We start from the raw sequence: 21166 nt of genomic DNA on the forward strand, positions 1-21166 counted from the left end.
GTCGAATCAGCAGGGGAACGTCACCAGGCGCCGAGGAGAGCGGTGTAGGTCATGTGCGCGCGAGCGTATGCGCGTGCAAGTGTAAGTGTGTGTGGTGGTTGGGTGTCTTTTGCGCTCAGCAGGACGATTCAAAGTCGATGTCATGCAGGCAGTGTGTGTGCGAGAAGCATGTAGGATGACGTTGGGCCATGAGCGAGCGGTTCCTCAGACCCTGGTCAAGCCGCTAGTCCCGATGCGGCGTTAGGGCGGGAGGGCCGTGTGCCGGGACATGGGACGACGAACAGACACCTGGGCAGCTTTGCTAGGGACGCAGAGGGCGAGGCAGCAACTCCCAGAGAACACATACTTACATACATGCACACTGCATACAATCCACATACATCCTACATACGCACACACAGACACGTCAGAGTGAATTGATCACGCTCGCCCTCACACCCTCACTGCCCTGCCCTGCCCTGCCCAGCCACTCTCACTGCCACTGCCTGCCCACTCGCGCCATCCGCCCTCTGTCATCTGGCGCGCCCGTGGCCTTCATCCAAGACCCACGCCCAACACCACCACCTGTGCCGTCCATCACACGCGCCCTGCCCCCTCGACTCATCCGCGAAGCGACGCGATCCGGCCCATGAAAGCGCCGCCTTGAGCCCAGCATGGCTTCCATAATGGGCTGGTGGGCCGTCGGCCAGCTCCTCAGTATGCGCCCTCGAAGCCCATGCCATGAGACACCATGTCGCCCAGATCACCACTGACCTTTTATGATACAGAGCGAGACACGACCGACGCAGACCCGGACGGTCAGTTACCCATGTCCTTCTCCAACTCCCCGCGCCCCAAGTCTGTCTAATGCCCGCACCAGACGAACCCGAAGCCGGCCAAAAGGAAATCTTCACATCGTGGGCCTTGTCCATCCTCATTGTCCTACTCATCATCGCCCTCTTTACCAGCTACATCCTGCATACGCGCAAAATACAAGCCGTCCATGAAACTGTCCTGTCCATCTTTGCTGGTACGTTGCCCCACGCCCGCCTCCGTGGCCTCTACTGCTCTTGCGCAATCGTCGTGACAAGCCCCAAGTAGTGCGCATACTGGGTTACAAGCCATCGCCCTGCAAGCTTGGGGCAGAAGCTCGATCAGCGATTGATTAGTGGGGTAAATCTGCACATGTCCTGTCCACTGCAATCCCGCCTTGGCTCACATCGTAACCGGAGCACGCTACTACACGCCCCGCTAACCACTTTCAGGAATGGTCGTTGGTCTCATCCTCCGCCTGACAGCAGTAGCATCCGTGCGGGATGCCGTCAGTTTTGACTACCAAATGTTCTTCAACCTGCTGCTGCCTCCCATCATCCTGTCGGCCGGCTATGAACTGCACCAAGTGGGTTCTCACGCACACCCCTGCTCCTTGCCATGTCCTAACAAGTCCTAGGGCAACTTCTTTCGTCATATCGGCACTATCCTTACCTTTGCCTTTGCCGGAACCTTCATCTCTGCTCTAGTCCTCGGCCTCATTCTGTTCCTCTGGACCAGGATCCCTCTCGATGGCTTCAAGATCAACTTTGTCGAGGCCATGTCCGTGGGCGCCACCCTTTCGGCTACGGACCCCGTGACCATTCTCGCCATCTTTGATACTTACAAAGTAGAGCCCAAGCTGTACACACTCATTTTTGGCGAGTCCATCTTGAATGATGCCGTTGCTATCGTCTTGTTTGAAACCGCACAAAAGTACAAGGATGGCGCAGAGTCGCTGGGTATCCTTAGCCTTTTCGAGGCCTTTGGCATCTTCTTTGGCGTCTTCTTCGGTAGTCTGTTTATTGGTGTCACGGTCGGCATTGCCGTCTCTCTGATGCTCAAGTTCACCTATGTCAGGCGTTTCCCCAAGACTGAGAGTTGTCTGATTATCCTCACTGCATACTTGACATATTTCATGTCCAACGCCATCCACATGTCGGGTAAGTGCTGCAAGGTTGTCAGTATGTATTGCCGCTAACCAAGTACAGGTATTGTCTCGCTACTATTCTGCGGTATATGCATGAAGCACTACGCTTACCACAACATGTCGAGGCGAACACAGCTTACTACCAAATTTGTCTTCCAAGTTACGTCACAGATTTCGGAGAACTTCATCTTCATCTACCTGGGACTCTCGCTCTTTACAGATGACAAGCTTGACTACAAACCCCTGTTTATTCTCATTACCGTTGCCGGCATCTGCGCGGCTCGATGGTGTGCCGTGTTTCCGCTTTCTAGAATCATCAACTCCGTGACCCGGTACCGCCAGCGCAGGCGTGGAGAAGAGCTTGTGGAAGAGATTCCCTGGTCTCACCAAGCCATGATTTACTGGGCAGGTCTGCGTGGTGCCGTCGGTGTTGCGCTCGCTGCAGGCCTGACAGGTAACAACGGCGATACTCTACGAGCAACTGTCCTTGTCGTCGTCGTCTTGACTGTCATCATCTTTGGCGGCACCACCGCGCGCATGTTGGAAATCCTCGGGATTCGCACCGGTGTCGTTGAAGAAATCGACAGCGACGACGAATTCGACATTGAGGTCGTCAACGGCGGCACATATAGCCGCAAGCAAGGCCAAGGCTATGGTCACACCCCACGCCCCAGCCAGGGCGCCTTCACCCTCAACAACGTCAACAGCCAAGAAGGTTCCTATTCCAGCGGCTCCCGCAGCCGCAGCAGTCCCCGAACCCGTCCAAACGGCGCTACCCGGCGCAACTCCAGCCACGTCCGCGCCCGCGATGGCGCAGACCAGGGTCTCCTCAGCCCCGGAGACAGCGCCTCAAACGACGAAGACGACATTGATCTCGACTTACCCCCGAGCGCCCGCCGCTCCCCCAACCGCTCATCATCCCCACTTGCAGGTGCTTCTCAGACAGTATCACCGTACCCGACTTCCGGTCATAGACCACCAGAAGGTCCCGGTAGAGTTGCTACTGCTACTGGTGCGGTAAAGCAGCTTATCAGTGAAATTAGCCATGATCCTGCAAACGCCTTTAAGCAGATTGATGATGGCTTCTTGAAACCGCATTTGTTGCTTGATCCAAAGGGTCCCGGTGGGCCGAGTAACGTTTGATTTTTCATTATTTCTTTGGAGGTCTATCTCAGTTAAGGGAAAAGAATAGGCACTATGTGCCTTTGTCTAGGGCATTTGTGGCGTCTTGTCTTTTATTTGGAATTGGAAATGGAGTTGGAAATGAGATATTATTCATCACCATGTCTCAATGGTCCAAGTGAGATGAATGATCTGTGCTGTATTTTAGTCTTGTACAACATTGCTCGTTGCCTTGTCCATCTATGTTGCCGCTACAAAAAAACGAAAGTGATGATAAACATATATATTCGGATATCCATATATGTACACATTCTCATGCAACCATACTCATACCCCATCTTCATCATTCATTCTTGCAAAAAAAACGCCAGTGAATGCCGCTAAAACCACTATACAATCATGAACTAAAGACATAGCCCTAACATCTCAAACATCTTCAACTCTTCGCCCCCACCGTCCGAATCTGAAACGTAGCCCCCGGCAACGCCACACTCTCTGCCGTAACACTGGCCTGAATCCCCAGCGCAGCCAGACACCCCCTAATCAAGCCCGCGGGAAAATAAAGAAACGGCTGGACCCTCGCCTGCGAATTCGCTTCCCTCCCCAACGCGGGGTCCCCCGTCTGCGCCACGAGCGCCGCCTGCATGCTCGCATCGTATTTCTTCGTGTCAAACGACATGCGGCCGAGGGGCTTGAAGGTGTTATCGGTAAGGACGTAGATGCCGCGGTGGTTCGTTTTCAGGTTATCGATTTGCTTGCGGAAGAGGAGGGTCCAGAGGTCTTTGCAGAGGAATTTGATGCAATCGAGAGGGGTGGTGGGGCGGGGGGCGTCGCGGGAGAAACTTTTATCGGGTCAGCGATTCAATCATTTAATTAATCAAGCAAGCAGACCGGGAGAAAGAGAGTGGGTGTAGTAGGGGTAGGAGGAAAGGAAGGGGAGGAGGGGAATGTAAATTACCGTTCCACAACCCCAAGACCAACTCTATACCCCAGTGCTTCTAACCGGTGAAACACAGCTTCTCTACTCTCCTCCTCGTCCACGGTCCCCGCGACACCGACGTGGCCTCCGCCTTCTGTCCGCGCGGCTACTGTGCTCGCGGCGTCGTTACCGGGGGAGCCAGCTAGCTGTTTAGGTCGCGCGCTAGGTGAGGCTGCGCTGGCAGCGCCGTGGATCCATTCTTCTTCTCGTGCGGCCAGGTCGGCGGTTATGCGGTAGGCCATGGGGACCAGTTCGATGAGGAGGAGGTCTAGGCATGATGTGTTGACCAGCGAGAAGGTGGGGTCGACATAGGGGGGCGAGGTTTCGCTCGAGACGGAAGGGTTGGCTTGCGCCATGTTTTGGAGGTGTTCTTTTTGTATGTGTATGGGCTTGATTGTCGGCTGGGCGAGTATTTGGTGTGTAGACTCGAGTGTACTGTGCCGAGGGGTGCGCGCGTTGTCCGATAATGTTGATGTAGGGGCTCTGCAGATGGAATTGGGACGGCCCTGGATATTGGATTGTTCTGTGTCGTATTATCCGTCGCGGGGGATCGGTGCTGGGGAATTATCGGGCTGTAGGCGGGGAATCGCAGTCACAAAGCGCAATGGTACGTCGGCGTTGGAGCTCCATGTGGGCTATTCAGAACTACTGCGGTCGATCATCCGGCAAGGGTCCTAGGACCTAGTGTCATGGCTCGGCACATCTTGCAAACGCCCTAACACTACTTGCATCTATCCATGTCATGCGAGAATCGAAATTTGGAGCATAGACCATAAGAATCACTGGCTCTGTCCTAATCATATGCCTCCAGCCCTCACTGCATCTTGCAATCTCTCAATGCTCCACAAAAGATGACATAATGGATCCCTGCGAGCCTTCTCTATCAGGGTGTGCAACACCGCTTCTGCTTCCACGTAATTCTCACAAACCTCATTCCCTTCCCAGTCTGCCTGCCACTCTGCATCATCAAGTCCCTTTGCATCTTCGTGACCAAAATATCTCAAGTCATAATTCCAGGCATCCGTCAGCGTGCTGTATTTGCTCTTCATCGTGGCATCGAGTTCCCCTTCCACTTTAGTGTATAAGCGATAATTTTGCCTCTTACGCTCTGTTTCGCATAGTAGATTTACCAAGAAAACGAGTGTTCGTCCTGGTGTGGTGACATCTGCTTGTATCTTGACAGCAATCTCGGGTATGCGCTTGCGCTTGTCGAACACGTAGTTTACATAGTTGTGGCTCCGTTCAATAAAGCGTCTGAGTTTGTTTGCGTATTCCGTCGATACCACGCGATCTGATGGCAGTAAATTTAAACGGCTTCGGTGCCGTCCTTGATCTATGGGCAGATCTGTCGCTGAACAATACTCTTGCATAATCATTATGAAGAGCTTTCCCATGTCGAGAGCACCGGTGCCGCAAATTATCTCACAAAAGGTCTCCATCATGGATATGTCAACAATGACCTGCGGACGTTCGCAATCTGCCACAAGCCAATTGACATATGGATAAACTTCCCGGTAAATCAATCGACAGGTCCTCAAGATCTCGACGGGTGCAAATTTTACGACTAGCCGAATGGTCGACGCATGACCATACTGGTTGAGTGCATGATCGAGGACTAGGTGCTTTGTGGTGATGGATAAGTACTTGTAGATCTTGACCCTCAGCTCTGGGGGGAGGTCCAGGAAAGATAAACGCATCTTGGATGTACTCGGGCTTGTCTGTATAGGCGATAGCTGTGTTTGATGAGTGATGGAGGAGAAGGACGGATAGGTGCGTGACTAGATATGTAAGTCAGCACAAAGTGTCAATATCCCATACCATGGTTAGCCTTGATATCGCCTAGTCAGTCATCATTTTATGCGAACTCGCATATGTAACTGCTTCTCCAACTATACCCCAAAATAATGCTAATTGAATTTCAAAAGTAATTCTATACATCTTTCTTTTCGGTATTCATTCTTCGCCTATGGTACTGGTTCTCTATGGACATCCATCAACGGCTCTGCAATAGGTAATCGGTCGACCATAGGTATACTCATTGGCTACGGACACATTTCAATAAGGATTGCGAGCCCGCATGGCATGTCGAACAACGAGGGTTCTTTTTCTGGGCGTGACATGCGGGACATATCCTATTTTGATCAGAACATGTTCATCACAAAAGCATTGATGCGGATGCGTCTTGGAATCATGCAAGGGGATCTTTGCGATGTTCATAAATTTATTCATTCTTCTGCTCACAGGTGGCATATGATCATGGGCATTCCAATACATGTCTTCATCTGGGTTCGTCTCGCATCATCCATCATGTAGGTCTATAGTTCCTCTGCACGATTCCATCAGCTTCATACTCGATCAATGCTGCAATGTAGTCTACTCACTAAGAAGGAGGGCTCTGGACAAACTGAACACCCTTGGTGATGTTGCCACCCAGGCCCTCGTAGCAGGCCTTGAGGAGAGTCTTCTCGTGCTCGTTCGCACTGCTGACGACGTCGATGGCCTTCTCGGCACCACTGGGCTATTGGGAAAATTAGTAAAGCCACAGGACATGAAAAGACGTTAAGCCCGTCTTGAGTTACTTACACCAAGCTCGATTGGTACAGAGAAGAACTCGGTTCCAGTAGCCTTCGCAATTGCGTCACCACCCTCGACACCAGGGAGGTAGACGTAGCTAGGCTCGACAATGCCTTTCTCTCCCTTGGCAGCCTTGATGACCTTTTCGGCGAATCTGTCTGGTTTCAGGCTGTGTCATCTCAAAGTAGAGCCATACGAAACTTACCGGTATCCGGCGTAGGCCATGGAAAGGGTGGCTGAACCAGCACCGTCCTTTGCCTGGACGACCTCATCACCACCAAATTGGACACGCTTGACAAGGGTTTCCATCTTGTCTGCTGGAATGTTCACGCTTGGCTTAGCCTGGCTGAAGAGTGGGACAATGGTCTCGCCAGAGTGGCCACCAATGACGGGAATGTTGAGGTTTCCGGGGTTCTTCTCGCCAATGATCTCGGCAACGAATGTCTCGGCACGGACGACGTCTAGGGTGGTGACACCGAAGAGCTTCTTGGGGTCGAAGACACCAGCCTTCTTGAGGACCTCGGCAGCGATGGGGACTGTCGAGTTGACAGGGTTGGAGATGATGAGGACGAAAGCCTTGGGGCAGAATTGGGCAACGCCCTCGATGAGACCCTTGACAATGCCGGCGTTGATCTTGAACAGATCATCACGCGTCATACCAGGCTTGCCTAAGTCTTTGTCAGTGTTTGCTCGCCGGGCCGCAGAATATATCCAACTTACGAGGAATACCAGCGGGGATGACAACGATGTCAGCACCGGTAAGGGCGCCCTTCAGACCATCGTCCTTGGGCAGGTATCCTTTCACAATCTAAACAACTTTAGTGTGTTTACGTGAATGCGGGGCGAGCACCTCATACCGCGGGGGTCGAGATGTGAGACAGGTCAGCAGCAACACCTGGAGTGTTTACAACATCGTAGAGGGCGAGCTCAGTGACGTGCTGGTTGTTCTTGAGGAGCAGAGAGAGGGGCTATTTCACATTGGTTAGCAGATGCTGCAATGAGGGTCTATGGACCCTTTGGGTGCTCGCAGGCTCGTACCTGTCCGATGCCTCCGGAAGCTCCAGCTACTACGGCCTTGACCATTTTCGATGTGATTGATGAAGAAAGAGGGGTGTTTTGTGAAGGGGCAAGTTTGATAGAAAGCAATTGAAGAGTCGGTGAGAGAAGAGAAGAGAAGAAGAGGCAGAATGGTGGCTTGATGTAGGGTGAGCGCTGGACTATGCACTCGTTCTGTTGGTCTCGCACAGGTGGGGTGGAGCACGGGCCATTAGCGGCGGGGTACCGGGCGGAGCATGGGACGCGCCTCACCTAAAAGCCGTCACGCCTAGTGCTTTCTAGGGCAGATCGCATCAAGTCCGCGACAGCCCTAGTTTCGCCAGGCGGGTATGCAGTTTTGGTTCAGAACTATCTCAGGCGTAGATCAGTCATGCAGAACATAACACTCGAACATCCAAACTCCAAACTGTATACACAATGCCTCTACTGCTCCCAGCCACAAACCACGCATGTGATAGGCCTCGGTGCCACAGATCTTCGGAATAGAACGGAGCCCGCTAGAAAATGCAGGTACAAAGACATAGACCCGCGCATCGTTCAAGTCTTTCAGCCAACAAGGACCTCGGTCCTGTCCAGCGCGCTACAGGTACCGGAATAGACCGGGGCCTCGCTGCTAACGTCATGGCAAACAAGCCTCGCTGCCTAAGCTGTTACGGGAGAAGCATCATATGTTTTCGACAAGCTAATTGACTTTCCATTAAGTGATATTGTCTTATGACGCCTTTCATGATACCTAGCCATTCCGCGGCCGTGTGCCCAAACACCGTACCTAAACGCCATATTCAAGATCAATTTAACAACAGCGCACAACAGCACACTCTGTCGTGCCAGCATTGCGACTAGCCATCACTGGGGGCCAGAGGCTCGGCCAACAACTAGTTGTCCGCGTCCACGCGCTCGCCCTGAGCATCATCATCAGCGTCAGCCTCGCCATACCGACCAAAGCCCTGTGGGTCGCCAGCATTGGGATCTGGCCCGCGCTGGCCAACTGCGTACATCTGAGGCTGCTGCCCCATGGCGCCGTATGGGCCATACGCATTGGGATCAAACATGCCCTGCTGCGCATACACGCTCGGGTCGCCCTGCACAGGTCCTGGATACATGGATGACTGCCGGTAGTCCTCTTGCTGGGCAAGGTGTTGGTTCATGCCGTAGTCGGGAGGAGCCATTGGATGCTGGGCGTGCACAGGCTGAGGCATGCCGCCGGGAGGAACCACTGCAGCCGACGATTGCACGGCCGCGTTTTGGCCCGCGCTTCTCTTGTGTGGATGCGCCTCTTCACGAGGGACGATATCGATAAGAAAGTCAAACATGTCCGACTTGGACAGTGCGGAGGCAATGTCGGAGCGCTGCAGAGTGCGACGCTTGTTCTCCTCGGCGTGGATCCACGCACGCATCGTGAGTTCCGTGATAAAGATGTCGCATCCCTTGGCGAATAGGATGGGCGCTTCGGCAGAGATCATCTTGACCTCGGGATCCGCCTTCATGACCTTCTTGATGCGGGCGAGCGGGAGCTGGTGCAGCTTGTAGTCATGTTCGTCCGTCTCGAGCTTCGTTACTTGTTGCTGCCAGTACGTGTTGAGAATGTCGCGGTAGTTTCCCGTGAGGCCTTGGTTCACCTGCAAGTGTCAGCTACTGGGACCCGGGCGCTGTAGGCGTTTAGGCGTTAGATGCGTACATTCTGCCAGGAACCGGTGAAGAGCTGCGGATCTGGAGCTTGGTTTTGCGCGGCAATCTGGACCAAATATCAGCGATGGGAAGCTCGGGAGAGCCATGGAGGCGCAAGAAGACATACAGCTGCGGATGCGCCTGGAGGGTTATTAGCACAAGCGGTCAACGGGGAATGCGCCGGCTGGAGCTGCATCGACGTACCATAGTGACCGCCATTGGCAGGGTCGTAGAGCGGATTGCCTTGCTGGCCGTCGTACTTGCGGGGCGCAGCAGTGGCCGGGCGCATCTTCTGCTGGCCGTGGCCCTGGAGGTTGACTTGATCCATGGCGTGGGCTGGGTTGCGCAAGTGCGACACGGTGGGCTGGGTGCGCGTCTGTCAGGTGCGTCTGGAAACCGGACGGCGCAGGGAAATTGAGTGTGGAGAGCGGCTCTATGCAGGAGAGGTATGCGCAGTGCCCAATGAGTCGTCAAGGGATTGGTATAGGCGCGTTGTGGGAGGAGGGCGCGGGTGTGGTTGTGTCAAAGGTACGGTCTGAGTGGCCGGGAAAGGTGCAGAGAGATGGCGCGGGGAAGACGCGAATGCCTGTTTTTTGGGGGCGAGAGGCGATGCTGCGGGCGGCCTGGCATTGTGTATGAGCTTCCTTCTATTGCACAAACTCATCTCGACTCTCGACGTTGAACAAGAAACGCGACTGACCTGTGATTGGGCCTGGCGAATCAAATTCCAGCCCGAGTATATCTTCGCGGAGTTGATTGTTGGTTGGTTGGTGGGTTTCCAACGGGTCGACGAACCACAGCTAGGCAAGGGCCCCGACGTTACCCAGCTTCTCAGAGACCAGTGTTGGAGAGGGCGGCGAGTGGGTGCAGCAGTAATTGATTGATTAACTGCCCCTAACAGTAGTCCAAGAAGGCCTTCGAGGCGCGAGTTTATCACGTAGCGACGGCGCTGCAGCGTCGTCTCGTCCACAGCCAGATGCTCGCCCCATTGTCACTCGACCACGCTTAATATACCCATATGTATGCGTGCTATCCATGTCGCACCGCGCCCGTCCGCAATGCCTAGAGCAGTGACAGCACAGGAGCGACGCCGTGTGTCTGCCGCCTCTATCACATTTGTGCCTCTTCAAGGCGCAATGCTCGGCCGCATCGTGACCGAGGCCCAGCGCCCTGATTGGCTCTCTCAGCAACGGGCCATGCCAGCGATGAGTTGTTCGTCCTCAGTTCTCTTCAATGCGCCATCATGATATGCACGCACGCGTCATGAGCCAATATGCCCACGCTGACCGCGCACCAAGATCTCGACGGTTGCGGTGTTGTGCGTGACTTGACGTGGCGGACGCGAGCAGCAGGGGCAGACATTCCCATGCACTAGGACGCCCAATGCAGGCCATTGCCATTGATGGACTCTTGTATCACAAAATGCCCGACCAGCCTCGTATTATGTACTTGCATCCATACATAGTAGTACATGGTTCGTCGGCGGCCATGCAAGGCATCTGACGCAAGCAGCTTAGCTTTGCCGACATGGCTCGTGCGCTCGACCTTTTCAAAAAGTTATTCTCCAAATTTTCCATCCTTTCCCCGTCACCGCCAGCATGGAGCTGCCAACGCACCAGCCGCTCGTCGACGACTCGGACGAGGATCTCTCCGACGAGCAGATTCGAGAGCTGCTCAACGAGGCTGCTGAGCGCATGCGTGCAAAGGCTGCGCAGCCCGCAGCTAGGGCCGAAGCCCCATTCAAGCTTCCCAAACTGATGCCCGGCCATATCGCCGATACTTACGAAAAGACTCATGGCAATATTACTCGTCTAGATCACTCAAAGCTTGTCGACAAGAACCAAAAGGCCTTGGCTAACGGCATCAAGAAGATTGAGGACCCGCTGCAGATCAAGAAGCAGAAGCAAGAGGTATGCCAAACCCCAGTTGCGTCCCCCCCACGCCTTTGATGATATCTATCCCAAACGTTTTTGCTGAGCAGATCCGGGCGCCGTCTTGGTTGCCTTCCTGCGCTACTGAGGCACCATTAGTTCATAGTTACACTGAGGCATCTATTCATTACACGCTTTTTGCATTCAAGTTTGTCAGCCACAACATGCTAACGGCTTGTGTAGGAGAAGAAGGCAACTGCTGGTTCACAATGGTTTAACATGCCCAAGACCGACCTGACTCCAGAGTTGCGCCGAGACTTGCAACTCCTCAAGATGCGCAGCGTCCTCGATCCCAAGCGCCACTACAAAAAGGACAACTCCAAGGGCGATGTCCCTGCCTTCTCCCAAGTCGGCACCATCATTGAAGGCGCCACCGAGTTTTACAGCAGCCGTCTCAAGAACAAGGACCGCAAGCAAACCATGCTCGAGGAAGTCATTGCCCAGGAGCAAGACAGTGGCCGCTTCAACCGAAAATACCAAGACATTCAGGCAACCAAGTCGAGCGGAAAGAAGGCCCACTACAAGGCTCTCAAAGCAAAGCGCAACAAGGGCAAGATTGTCAAGCCTTGAGCATGTGTATGAAACTTCACGTAATAATTGTCGATCTGACTCTGTTTTCGGGGGTTTGAGGCCAGTTTTCTCTGGCTTGATGCTTTCTAGCTCAGATCTATCTCGTCTGTCCCATGGAACCTTCTCTGGGAAGCGCTTCTATTCCTCGCCTAGGTCGGAAAGGATCTGCTTGACTAAAGCCTGCATGTCCTTGGCCGCCTCCCGTCCAGCCTCTAGTACCTCTTCGTGGTTTGCCTTGCCTTGGCTCAGGTGTTCGGTCAGCTGCGCCCTGTTCATGTTCTGAATTGTTGCATCGTTTCCACAAGAGCCTGCTTCGAGGACAGCGACATTTGTGACTAGACTGAATGCAAGGATACGCATTCCTGCATGTCTCGCGACGATGATCTCTGGCACAGTCGACATACCAACGACATCAGCCCCTAACATGCTCAGCATCCGGCACTCGGCACGGGTCTCGTAACTGGATGAGTTAGCTCATGCCCGCTCTTGACATGTCAAGTAAGAATATTTTGAGAACATACGTTGGTCCCGCAACGAATGCATATACACCTTCGTGTAGACGTCTCTGTTGCTGGTCAAGGCCTAGCTTAGCCCAAGCTTTGTGTGTTCTTCTCCTCAAATCGAGGTCGTAGGCATCTGACAGTGGTGGAAATCGTACACCAAACTCATCAATGTTGGGGCCTCGCAGCGGATGGAATCCAACGAGCCCAGCCATATTGAGATGCTGAATAGTGTTAGGGTGAGTCTTGAGCTTTGCAACGACTTACACACGTCGTTTAGACACACAATGTCTCCCACGCGATAAGTCTGGTTGAGACCACCAGCTGCGTTTGTGACTACATGCCATCATTAGCCGATCAGTCTAGCTCTCGCCTGGCACGTTCCATACCAATCATGGTTTCGACACCGAGGACCTTGCACACTCGGGTAGCGAATGTGACCAAGTCCATGGAGTGTCCTTCGTAGAAACTATCAATGTCAATATCAAACTTGTTCAAATGATCTTCTTTTCATGTAGTGACGTACTGTGCGCGTCCAACTAGAAGTGCGACTGGTGTTTTCTGAGGCCCAATGTGACCAAAGACAAACTTGCCCGCATGGCCCTGAACTATGCACTTGTCAGCACCCCGCATCATGAAGTTTGAGGGTCGCGTCTTGTACACACCTGTGCTTTTGGGAAAGTATGGAATTGTGCCATATGCCAACTCGACTTTGGGCTCTGGCTCGATGGTGTCGGCAAGTCCACCTAGTCCCGAACCACACACAATGGCTACCTTTGGGTTTTGGAGCGTCTCGGGTAGTTGGGAGCGAACGTATTTGGCTGTCTCTGTGGCGCGGACATAGGCGTTTGGCGCAGCGGCGGCATCTTGAGTGGACTCCATCTTGAGCAGTCGCAAAAAAGTGAAGTCAAGGAGAACAAGTCTCAAGAACACAAAATATAAACAGATCAACCGTGGCTAGGGAAGATAGTCTAGGAAGTACATGTGACATTATCAGAGGGAATGACTAGGGTGCACAAGGAAGGCGGCGGGCAATTCCGACAACTGCCAAGGCTATAAGCGGAATCGCAACTAGCGCCATTGTCGGAGGAAGAAGTTGGACGGCTGGACGTGGGTTAAGTTGCGACGACAGCGACCATGACCGCGCCACGATGTATGCGCTCTTTTCTGGGGCCGGCAAAGAGGGTGAAGGTATGAATCGATTGCATTGTTAAACGCTATTTGCGAAGAATTGGCCCGCTGACTTGCAATGGAAAATTAGATTTCACACGCCCCACGGCCATCGACCCAGACCTTTTCGCGGAACAAGAGCTCGAGAGCAGACGAGGACAATGAGCGGGACTCGAGAGAAGACCGAGATGTCAGGCTCATTGAGAAGCTGAAGATGGACCTGGAGAGCGGTGATATGCCGCTTGATGCTCGGCTGGAGGATATGGGTATTGATGTTGAGGAATTCAAGACGTATGTCTGCTCGCCATGACGAAATGTTTGAGGATGATGGGAATTCTGACGAAAAATACAGTCTATATGCCAGCCAGCAAAAAGTCAACAAGCGCCAGCAACAACGGGAACCCAAGACGCGCGAGGAAGCCCAGCGACAATGGAAAGAACTACAAAACACACCCGACCACCTTGGCCTCTTGAAAGTGTATAAGCGCGCTGGCGTGGAACCCATTAAACTCGCAAAGTACGTTCCCGCTATATCTCCTCCTTCATCCCCATCATACATAGAAGAAGAAGAAAGACTAACACTTCGGTTCCACCAGAGAAAAAGACATCACCCTTCCCACCGACACCCCCCCGCTAGACCCCAAAACCCAAGAAGCCCTCGACGCCCTCCGCACCCCCCTCAACGTCCGCGCCGTCCACCTCCGGCCCCTTCGTCGCACACCCGAATACGGCGTGCCCACGTGCGACCTCCAACTCCGCACCTACAACATCCGCAACCTCCTCCTCTTCTCCGACTTCGCAGTCCGCGCAGCGTACTACATGGGCCTCTGCGCGCGAGGCCCCATCCCGCTACCCCGCATAACCGAGCGCTGGGTTGTCCCCCGTTCGAATTTCATTTTCAAGAAGAGCCAGGAGAATTTCGAGCGAGTGACTATGAGGCGGTTGATTCAGATTCAGGATGGGCATCCGGATGTGGTCAAGGCTTGGTTGGCATTCTTGCAAAAACATCAGTATCATGGGGTGGGCATGAAGGCGAATATTTGGGAGTATGAGGGACTAGAAGGGGCGTTGGTGGCGGGCGAGAAGGTAAGCGAGGGAGATGTGAGTAGGAGGAGGGAAGGCGCGGTGTTGGAGAAGGTGAAGGAGATTCTGGGGAGAGAGGGGTTTAAGGAGGGTATGAAGGGGGTGGAGGGGGTTGAGTTGAGGCCGTGAGAAATGTAGAGTTTTGTACTATTACTACTTTGTCACACGACTGTAGTATTGAAGAACCAAAAAAATAACAACAAATGGAACTAAGAAATATTGAACATATATCCCAAAGAAGAAGAAAAACAAGTCATTTACATTTCATTACTTCATGCACAGCTTAATCCACATCCTCCATGCCCGTCCCTTCACCAGCATACCTCTCATCCGCAAGCAACAACTCCAACACCGCATCCAGCAACTCCCGCGGCAGTCCCCTCCCCTGAAGCGCCCTGACCTTATTAAGCACGGGTTCCGAATTATTCACACAGTTCCAAATATCCCACTTGCGATCGAGCTCGATCCAGGACTTATCGATAATGTCCCAGATCAGCGGGTTCGGGTCGAGAACGTCCAAGGCAGGGGCGGGGGAGAGTTCGATGTGGATGGTGTGCGATGTCGGCACCGCATCTGTGAGGGTAATGAGGGAGCCGTTGGGGACGTGAGAGATGGAGTGTGCGAGTTGTTTTGCTGATTTGCGGGTTGAGGGGGAGGTGGTGATGCAGCGGATTGTTGCGTCAGTAGTCAGATGGTGAGCTAGGAGTCTAATCTTCCAAGACCGTGATTTGGGGATTGCGGTGTTGGATGGCGTTGTGGGACCGATGGTGAGGACGCCGGTGGCGTGCTTGTAGGTTATTGGGGTGTGGGCGAAGCGGACCGTGTCGTCTTCATCCTCAAAAGAGTCGAGGTCGGAGGCGGAGACCATGGAGAAGCCGCCGTCATCGACGAGGTGGCCCTTTCCGTCGTCTTCGGCGAGGGTGAAGGAGCCGTCTGCGCCGACGACGACGAGGATCTCGAGGCTTTCCGGGTTGGGGGACCCGGTTTTGGGGCGGGCGGCAGCGTCGAGGGGGATGATAGAACCTTCTTTTGCGAGGACGGGGACGAGGTTGAGGGGCCGCTGGATGGTTAGTTCACCGGCGCGGTTGTAGACGACGCCTGTGAATATGTCTACAAAGCGGCCTTCTGGGAGCCAGATTTTGGCGGCACCGAGATGTGTGATCTTATCGCGGGGTTGGGTGATGGGTGCTACGATGAGTTCGGTGCCGAAACGGAACTGGTTGGGTACGTTGTAGGCTTCTTCGTTTTCGGGGTAGTCCCAGTACATGGGTTGTACGAGGGGCTCGTCGTCACTTGCGCTTCGGGCGTTCATGGTGTACAGGTACGGGATGAGGCGGTGGCGGAATCGCAGTGTATCCTCGACAATGCCACAGGCTTCGGCATTGTAGCGCCAGGGCTCGCGAGTGTTGAAAGGATTGTTGTCGCAGTGCAGACGCAGAATGGGCGACCAGCAACCAAGCTGTACCCAGCGCGTGTACAGCTCATCGTTCTTGTAACCATGTGTGTGTCCGCCGATATCATTACTCCACCATCCGTACCCAATGTTGGACGCGGTAGCCGTAAATTCGGGCTGGAAGTGCAAGCTTTCCCAGGTAATGATCGCATCACCGGAGAAGCCGACCTGATAGCGCTGGGCACCTGGACCACCGAAACGAGAAAGAATCAAGGGACGCTGGGAGCCGCGGCCGCTGTCGAGGAAATGGAAGTGGTTGAGCACCCACAGAGGGTCGACGCCAGGAATCTTGGACGTATTACCCTGCTGCCAGTCCACCCACCAAAAGTCTACACCTCGCTCTTCGTGCTCGTGGTGCACAACATCAAAGTAGGCATCCATGAACTTCTTATCCGTACAATCGAACTGAATCGTCTGCCTCGACGCCGGGTCAATTCCAAGATACTTTGCAACTCTTTCGTATTGGGCTTCAAACGGCCTAATACCGTCTGCAGGATGCAAGTTGAGCGTTAGTTTCATACCACGGTCATGGAGGTTCTTCATAAAGGCATCTGGGTCAGGGAAGAGCTTCTTGTTCCACGTGTATCCGGTCCAGCCATTGTAACCACCTGGAATATCCCACACCAGGTGCCAGTCCATGTCGACGACGGCCACGTTCATAGGCACGTCATCTCTGTCAAAATGATCGTGCAGATCGAGGTATTCCTTGGCCGTGTATGCATGGTATCGACTCCACCAGTTGCCCAGGGCGTACCGTGGTAGCAGGGGCTGACTACCAGAGACAGTATAGTATGCGCGCATAGCCTCGCGATAGTCATGGCCGTACATGAAGATGTACTGGTCAGTCCTATCGCCACTCCTGCGGCCTGCGATCCAGCCATTGTCCTCGAAGAGCATCGACTTGGTGTCATCCAAGAGTGCCATGCCCTCCCTAGACAGCACCCCCGGACCCAGCCTTGCGCGGCCATTGACGCCATCCAGTGTGCGCGTGGTGCCACCCAAGTTGGAGAGCTGCTGGCCATATGTCCAAGTGCCCGTCACAGAGCCCTTGAGGTGTATCTTGAGGCCCTCGGGGCTGAACTTCTTCTTGTCATAGACGACATGGAAGCGCTTTGTGACGATTTCGATTCCGTGGCCCCTGTCCCAGACATAAAAGTCCGGCACGGCCAGTCTGCGGTTGATGGCAAAGGTGCTGGCGCGGTCTTCGAAGCGGCCGTCGTCTGCCCACTCGAAGCGGAGCAGACCATCGGTGAGGATGGTGAAGCGGTACTTGTCGCCAGCGACAATGGCATCAGGGTGCGCGACCGGGCGCGTCTTGAAGTTGTAGCGCGCTTGGGTCTTGGTCATGTCCATGGCTTGTGAAGAGCAGGCAGAGCAATGTCAGGCAGGCCGACAAGCTGGCGGAGGGAGCATCTTAAGCAAAATCCGGGGAAAGCAAAGCTCGGACGGTATGGGCTGGGTCAAGGGAGTCGATGCGCATGACCTCGGCGGGTTTATTAGTGACGAGTGCCAGGACCGGCGAGCCCCCTGCACGGCAAGTCAGGCGACGACCTATAGTCGGTCCTCTCTGCTCTTGGGCCATGCACACACGACTCCATCGTGAACGCCTGGGGGAAGGCGGTGAAGTCGAGCGTATTACAAAATAGGCGTGAGGACGAGCCGCGTGCTGGCCGTCATTGGAAGCCTGTCACGGCGATGGTCGTCCAACTATCCACTTACTAGCGATGCTGCAGGGCAGCTGCAAGGAATCGCGCCAGAAGACCGGCACCATTGCACTGCATGCCCACATCCATGCTTGTACCATGGTTCTCTTCAGGCCAAACACTGGTACAAATATCATGTCAACTGTCTGGACCAAAGTAGAAATTCCACGTTTTGATTCTGCCCTTCCACGAGGACCGATAATGCTTACTGCATTCATAGCCTTACCCCCCGCACATACTCATTAGGTTTACATCCTACTCGGACAGGACACCCATGTGAAAGAAGGAAACCATAGTACCAGATACCTGTCATGTTCACCTTACCCCGCTCATCATCGACTGCGCCCTTCAATACCCTCGCTCTCAATTACTCGTCAGGTCCGCATCTCTTACCAGCCTATCCTCGTCCTTCTTGTACGGGATGCCAGCCTTTTGTCTAGCCATGTCGTTGATCCACTGGCCGTTGGGTTTGATATGCTCGCCCTTGGCGAGCTCGTCTGCCAGATAAAGCCAAGCCAATGCATTGCCTACCGTGCTGACCTCATCGCTGACATGGTGGCTGGCATACTCGGACATGGTCGCGTGCAGTTCAGAATCAGTGAATAGATCGTAGAGATGCCTTGCAATTGCATCATGATCGCCGGGCTTCACAAGGAAACCAGACTTGCCGTGCTGAACTTGAAGCGGGATGCCGCCGGCACGAGTTGCAATGATGGGAGTGCCCTTGTGGAGTGCCTCGCTGACCTTGACCTCGAAACCCTCGCGAGTGGAAAGCTGTAGAGCAACATGGGCGCAAGACATGAGCGCGTTGAGCATCTGGTCCGAGGGGCCGATACGCATCATGATGATGTCCTGCCTGATGTCTTTGTAGTCGCCTGTCAATGCATCTGCCGCCTGCTTAAAGATTCTTGTGGCATCGGGATCATCAATGGCCCCATGGCCAGCAATGACGAGCTGCGGAATCTTCTCAAGAGGAGCGTCCTTCATGTACACCTTGCGCAAGCGAGCATATGATGCAAGAACATCCGGAATTCCCTTTGACGGGTCGAAACGAGCAATCTGAGTGATATACTTACGACCCGGGAGGGCCATCGGATGCATACCCACTTCAAAGCATCGAACTCTGAGATTATGCATGTAGAACTGCTCGTCCCAGTGATGCATGTGCTTGTTGAGTCCGTCTAGCCAGTCGGTCGTGGCAGGCATGAATCCCACCTTCTCTGGAGGGACATTGTTGGGAACAAAGGCGCGAACAGGGTGACTGACGAAGATGTCACAATCTTTGATATGGTTCCAAACCCAGTTCCACACCTCGGACGTGGCTGTTCCCTCCTGGTCAGCAAGATCGGCCCGCACCTGAATGTGGCTGCGGAAGATGACCGGGCGGCTAGGGTCCTTTTCTTTGGCAATCTTGACAAGGCTAGGCATCTGGGGGTCGTCGACGATAATCACGTCGGCACCGCCCTTGTCACGAGCAGAGAGTGGGCCACCAAACTCGGTCCAGTGACACTTTGCTGCTTCTTCCAGGACCCATTCGTCAAGCTTGGCTATCTTTTCTTGAGTCAGGCGCTCGCCGTCCGTTGCTACGCCTTGAAGAATGTTGTGATTGTCTTTGGTGATTCGGAAAATTTCATTCCTTCCAAAAGGGACGTACCTGTGGACTTGTTGATATGGAATAACTGTAGTTGTAATTGATGAAGCTTACCACTTGCAATCGACTCCGACAAGGCGCAGATATCGTATCAGCGCGTGTCTCATCAACGCTACTCCTCCACCTTGTGCTGTGGTGTTGAAAAAAGCAATTTTGACGTTGTTCTTTTTGAGCGAGTTGGCATAGTGCATGGTTGCAGCTCCTGTCGTGTCGGCCCTGACGGTATCTTTGTAGCTGTCGAGTTCAGTGATTTTCACGCACCCGTCAAGATCAACCAAGACCTGTCGACGATGACCCATCCGAATCGGAAGATCGCCCCTGGCATTGAAGCGCTTCGCAGCCTTCCTAGCCATGTACTCTGCCTGTTGGTCCAAAGGCATCGACGTGTGCTCGGCTTTGTCATGTGGCTCAATCGGGAAAACAAAGGGTAGGATGTCAAGCTCCTGCCACAGACGCACGGCGAGATGAGGGCTCAGACGGTGGAGCTCTGCAGTCACGCCAGCGCCCATGGGCTTCAAGACACGGTCCTCTCGGTATTCACTTAAGAAGGTGGTGATTGCGTTGATCAGGGCCTCGGGGGCATCTTGTTCAGATTCAGGCGTGGACACAGACGATGTGGATTTTGACGAGTCGTTGGACGAGTTGCGTACGCTTCGTGCTGTCGCCAAAGGCTTGGTTTCGCTGCTGATGGTGTATCTTCCGTCGTGCAAAGCAATGCAATAGTCGATCTCGCCGTCTTCCGATTGGCTGACGGCGAGACCAGCATACACAGCCTGATCGTGCAACATGTGAGTAGTGTGTTTGAGCAAGAGGGAAAAAGGGTACTGACTTCAACAGTAGTGTCAAGCGTGCCTTGCTCCTCTTTTAACTTGTGCAGAGAGTCCGACGACATGAAAGCGGTGACGCTTCGCTGACGTCGTTCGAAGGTGGACTGACGGTGGTACGTTGGTCGCCACTCAGCAGTCTTGTCAGCCGGTTCGTGAAGTGACATGGCGAGCAAACGAAGTTGAACTTGTGCGTGGTTCGTATCAATTGGACTATAGGAAAATTGGGTATGGATTGCAATGAAATAGTTAACGTGTATCACAGCGATTGATAGTAGACTTAGATAGTTGAATAGTATTTTGTATGCATTTTGACCTCGAGGCAGAGACAGTTTATATAGACGACTCGACTTGACTCATTCACAGACCATATACTGTGACTTGCACAGAGAGTGGCATCATCAGTGTACACATTGCTGGGCACGGCAACAATGTGACGTAGAGCAGCGGCGTTTGAGGGCAGGTGATAGGCTACTGTGCAGGGTAAACGGAACGCAGGCCTATTGATGAAGGCGTGTTGCCTATCGGAAGCAGTGAATGGAGCAATAAGCAGTCACCGGGTACTGTAGGCGTGGCGAGAAGCAACGGGAAAGGCAAGATGGGTTGAAGTAGGGTGACACGATGATGGGCGGACGCGGGACGAAGTAGTGGTAAGGTAAGGTGAGCCTCTGCATCGGGGAAGGCATAGGCGAGGCCGCTAGCCGGCTCGGGTGTGATTACAGCATTACCGCTCTACTTGAGCAAGCGAATACGGCCCTGTCTAGTTTTCTCACTTGGGATAGGATTATGTGTTTGTAAATATTTATGTATGTATATCCATACGTACATATGTCTGCTTGGTTTGGTACGTGTAGAGGACCTCGCCATGGCAAGACAAGATGGACGCGCAAGTTGCGGGGGGGCGGTCAACAGACTCCACGTCGAGCCGTCTAGGGCGTCGTGT

The 21166-nt window shown here is 53.7% G+C and overlaps 10 protein-coding genes across 10 annotated transcripts; 3 read left to right on the forward strand and 7 right to left on the reverse strand.

Annotated features, from left to right (window-relative positions):
- Positions 1-314: 314 nt before the first annotated feature.
- Positions 315-3311, forward strand: COCSADRAFT_34297 (uncharacterized protein). The gene is made up of 6 exons (XM_007698395.1): positions 315-696; positions 768-797; positions 860-1009; positions 1245-1378; positions 1430-1952; positions 2001-3311. The coding sequence occupies exons 1-6, from the start codon at positions 654-656 to the stop codon at positions 3080-3082; spliced, it is 1962 nt and encodes a 653-aa protein (XP_007696585.1). The 5' UTR covers positions 315-653; the 3' UTR covers positions 3083-3311.
- On the reverse strand, positions 3308-4603 carry COCSADRAFT_34300 (uncharacterized protein). The gene is made up of 2 exons (XM_007698396.1): positions 4020-4603; positions 3308-3903 (listed from the first exon to the last, which is right to left on the reverse strand). Exons 1-2 carry the CDS (start codon positions 4394-4396, stop codon positions 3498-3500), a joined length of 783 nt encoding a protein of 260 aa, XP_007696586.1. The 5' UTR covers positions 4397-4603; the 3' UTR covers positions 3308-3497.
- Positions 4604-4837: 234 nt separating this feature from the next.
- COCSADRAFT_157878 (uncharacterized protein) lies at positions 4838-5737 on the reverse strand (the record flags this gene model as incomplete). Its single annotated transcript, XM_007698956.1, has 1 exon — positions 4838-5737. One exon carries the CDS (start codon positions 5735-5737, stop codon positions 4838-4840), a length of 900 nt encoding a protein of 299 aa, XP_007697146.1.
- Positions 5738-6299: 562 nt separating this feature from the next.
- Positions 6300-7883, reverse strand: COCSADRAFT_34301 (uncharacterized protein). Its single transcript, XM_007698397.1, has 7 exons — positions 7653-7883; positions 7472-7582; positions 7335-7422; positions 6820-7282; positions 6624-6768; positions 6421-6558; positions 6300-6366 (listed from the first exon to the last, which is right to left on the reverse strand). Exons 1-6 carry the CDS (start codon positions 7695-7697, stop codon positions 6421-6423), a joined length of 990 nt encoding a protein of 329 aa, XP_007696587.1. The 5' UTR covers positions 7698-7883; the 3' UTR covers positions 6300-6366.
- A 523-nt stretch (positions 7884-8406) lies between these two features.
- COCSADRAFT_289898 (uncharacterized protein) lies at positions 8407-9905 on the reverse strand. Its single transcript, XM_007698957.1, has 4 exons — positions 9543-9905; positions 9466-9479; positions 9349-9405; positions 8407-9289 (listed from the first exon to the last, which is right to left on the reverse strand). Exons 1-4 carry the CDS (start codon positions 9664-9666, stop codon positions 8546-8548), a joined length of 939 nt encoding a protein of 312 aa, XP_007697147.1. The 5' UTR covers positions 9667-9905; the 3' UTR covers positions 8407-8545.
- A 1031-nt stretch (positions 9906-10936) lies between these two features.
- Positions 10937-11839, forward strand: COCSADRAFT_81726 (uncharacterized protein; the record flags this gene model as incomplete). Its single annotated transcript, XM_007698958.1, has 2 exons — positions 10937-11248; positions 11453-11839. 2 exons carry the CDS (start codon positions 10937-10939, stop codon positions 11837-11839), a joined length of 699 nt encoding a protein of 232 aa, XP_007697148.1.
- A 70-nt stretch (positions 11840-11909) lies between these two features.
- On the reverse strand, positions 11910-13350 carry COCSADRAFT_34304 (uncharacterized protein). The gene is made up of 6 exons (XM_007698398.1): positions 13005-13350; positions 12866-12947; positions 12729-12808; positions 12611-12675; positions 12361-12563; positions 11910-12299 (listed from the first exon to the last, which is right to left on the reverse strand). The coding sequence occupies exons 1-6, from the start codon at positions 13219-13221 to the stop codon at positions 11978-11980; spliced, it is 969 nt and encodes a 322-aa protein (XP_007696588.1). The 5' UTR covers positions 13222-13350; the 3' UTR covers positions 11910-11977.
- A 126-nt stretch (positions 13351-13476) lies between these two features.
- COCSADRAFT_168699 (uncharacterized protein) lies at positions 13477-14721 on the forward strand (the record flags this gene model as incomplete). Its single annotated transcript, XM_007698959.1, has 4 exons — positions 13477-13530; positions 13601-13800; positions 13862-14026; positions 14106-14721. 4 exons carry the CDS (start codon positions 13477-13479, stop codon positions 14719-14721), a joined length of 1035 nt encoding a protein of 344 aa, XP_007697149.1.
- Positions 14722-14875: 154 nt separating this feature from the next.
- COCSADRAFT_81655 (glycoside hydrolase family 31 protein) lies at positions 14876-17392 on the reverse strand (the record flags this gene model as incomplete). Its single annotated transcript, XM_007698960.1, has 1 exon — positions 14876-17392. One exon carries the CDS (start codon positions 17390-17392, stop codon positions 14876-14878), a length of 2517 nt encoding a protein of 838 aa, XP_007697150.1.
- Positions 17393-17894: 502 nt separating this feature from the next.
- Positions 17895-20221, reverse strand: COCSADRAFT_197298 (glycosyltransferase family 4 protein). Its single transcript, XM_007698961.1, has 2 exons — positions 19454-20221; positions 17895-19402 (listed from the first exon to the last, which is right to left on the reverse strand). The coding sequence occupies exons 1-2, from the start codon at positions 20185-20187 to the stop codon at positions 18112-18114; spliced, it is 2025 nt and encodes a 674-aa protein (XP_007697151.1). The 5' UTR covers positions 20188-20221; the 3' UTR covers positions 17895-18111.
- Between the last annotated feature and the right edge of the window lie 945 nt (positions 20222-21166).

This window comes from Bipolaris sorokiniana, assembly GCF_000338995.1.
Source record: "Bipolaris sorokiniana ND90Pr unplaced genomic scaffold COCSAscaffold_3, whole genome shotgun sequence".
NCBI classification, from domain to species: domain Eukaryota; kingdom Fungi; phylum Ascomycota; class Dothideomycetes; order Pleosporales; family Pleosporaceae; genus Bipolaris; species Bipolaris sorokiniana.

What these genes read in the sequence shown, in the direction of transcription:
- COCSADRAFT_34297 (XM_007698395.1), top strand. Translation starts at nt 654, where the DNA reads ATGGCTTCCATAATGGGCTGGTGGGCCGTCGGCCAGCTCCTCA. An exon ending in GACCGACGCAGACCCGGACG is followed by an intron (nt 798 to 859) that starts GTCAGTTACCCA and finishes TGCCCGCACCAG; the next exon opens with ACGAACCCGAAGCCGGCCAA. An exon ending in TGTCCTGTCCATCTTTGCTG is followed by an intron (nt 1,010 to 1,244) that starts GTACGTTGCCCC and finishes AACCACTTTCAG; the next exon opens with GAATGGTCGTTGGTCTCATC.
- COCSADRAFT_34300 (XM_007698396.1), bottom strand. Translation starts at nt 4,396, where the DNA reads ATGGCGCAAGCCAACCCTTCCGTCTCGAGCGAAACCTCGCCCCCCTAT. An exon ending in GGTCTTGGGGTTGTGGAACG is followed by an intron (nt 3,904 to 4,019) that starts GTAATTTACATT and finishes ACCCGATAAAAG; the next exon opens with TTTCTCCCGCGACGCCCCCC.
- COCSADRAFT_34301 (XM_007698397.1), bottom strand. Translation starts at nt 7,697, where the DNA reads ATGGTCAAGGCCGTAGTAGCTGGAGCTTCCGGAGGCATCGGACAG. An exon ending in CTTCCGGAGGCATCGGACAG is followed by an intron (nt 7,583 to 7,652) that starts GTACGAGCCTGC and finishes AATGTGAAATAG; the next exon opens with CCCCTCTCTCTGCTCCTCAA. An exon ending in ATGGCCTACGCCGGATACCG is followed by an intron (nt 6,769 to 6,819) that starts GTAAGTTTCGTA and finishes GAAACCAGACAG; the next exon opens with ATTCGCCGAAAAGGTCATCA.
- COCSADRAFT_289898 (XM_007698957.1), bottom strand. Translation starts at nt 9,666, where the DNA reads ATGGATCAAGTCAACCTCCAGGGCCACGGCCAGCAGAAGATGCGCCCG. An exon ending in TCACCGGTTCCTGGCAGAAT is followed by an intron (nt 9,290 to 9,348) that starts GTACGCATCTAA and finishes TGACACTTGCAG; the next exon opens with GTGAACCAAGGCCTCACGGG.
- COCSADRAFT_34304 (XM_007698398.1), bottom strand. Translation starts at nt 13,221, where the DNA reads ATGGAGTCCACTCAAGATGCCGCCGCTGCGCCAAACGCCTATGTCCGC. An exon ending in ACATTGTGTGTCTAAACGAC is followed by an intron (nt 12,564 to 12,610) that starts GTGTGTAAGTCG and finishes AACACTATTCAG; the next exon opens with CATCTCAATATGGCTGGGCT. An exon ending in GCATTCGTTGCGGGACCAAC is followed by an intron (nt 12,300 to 12,360) that starts GTATGTTCTCAA and finishes TAACTCATCCAG; the next exon opens with TTACGAGACCCGTGCCGAGT.
- COCSADRAFT_197298 (XM_007698961.1), bottom strand. Translation starts at nt 20,187, where the DNA reads ATGTTGCACGATCAGGCTGTGTATGCTGGTCTCGCCGTCAGCCAATCG. An exon ending in GTCGGAGTCGATTGCAAGTG is followed by an intron (nt 19,403 to 19,453) that starts GTAAGCTTCATC and finishes ACAAGTCCACAG; the next exon opens with GTACGTCCCTTTTGGAAGGA.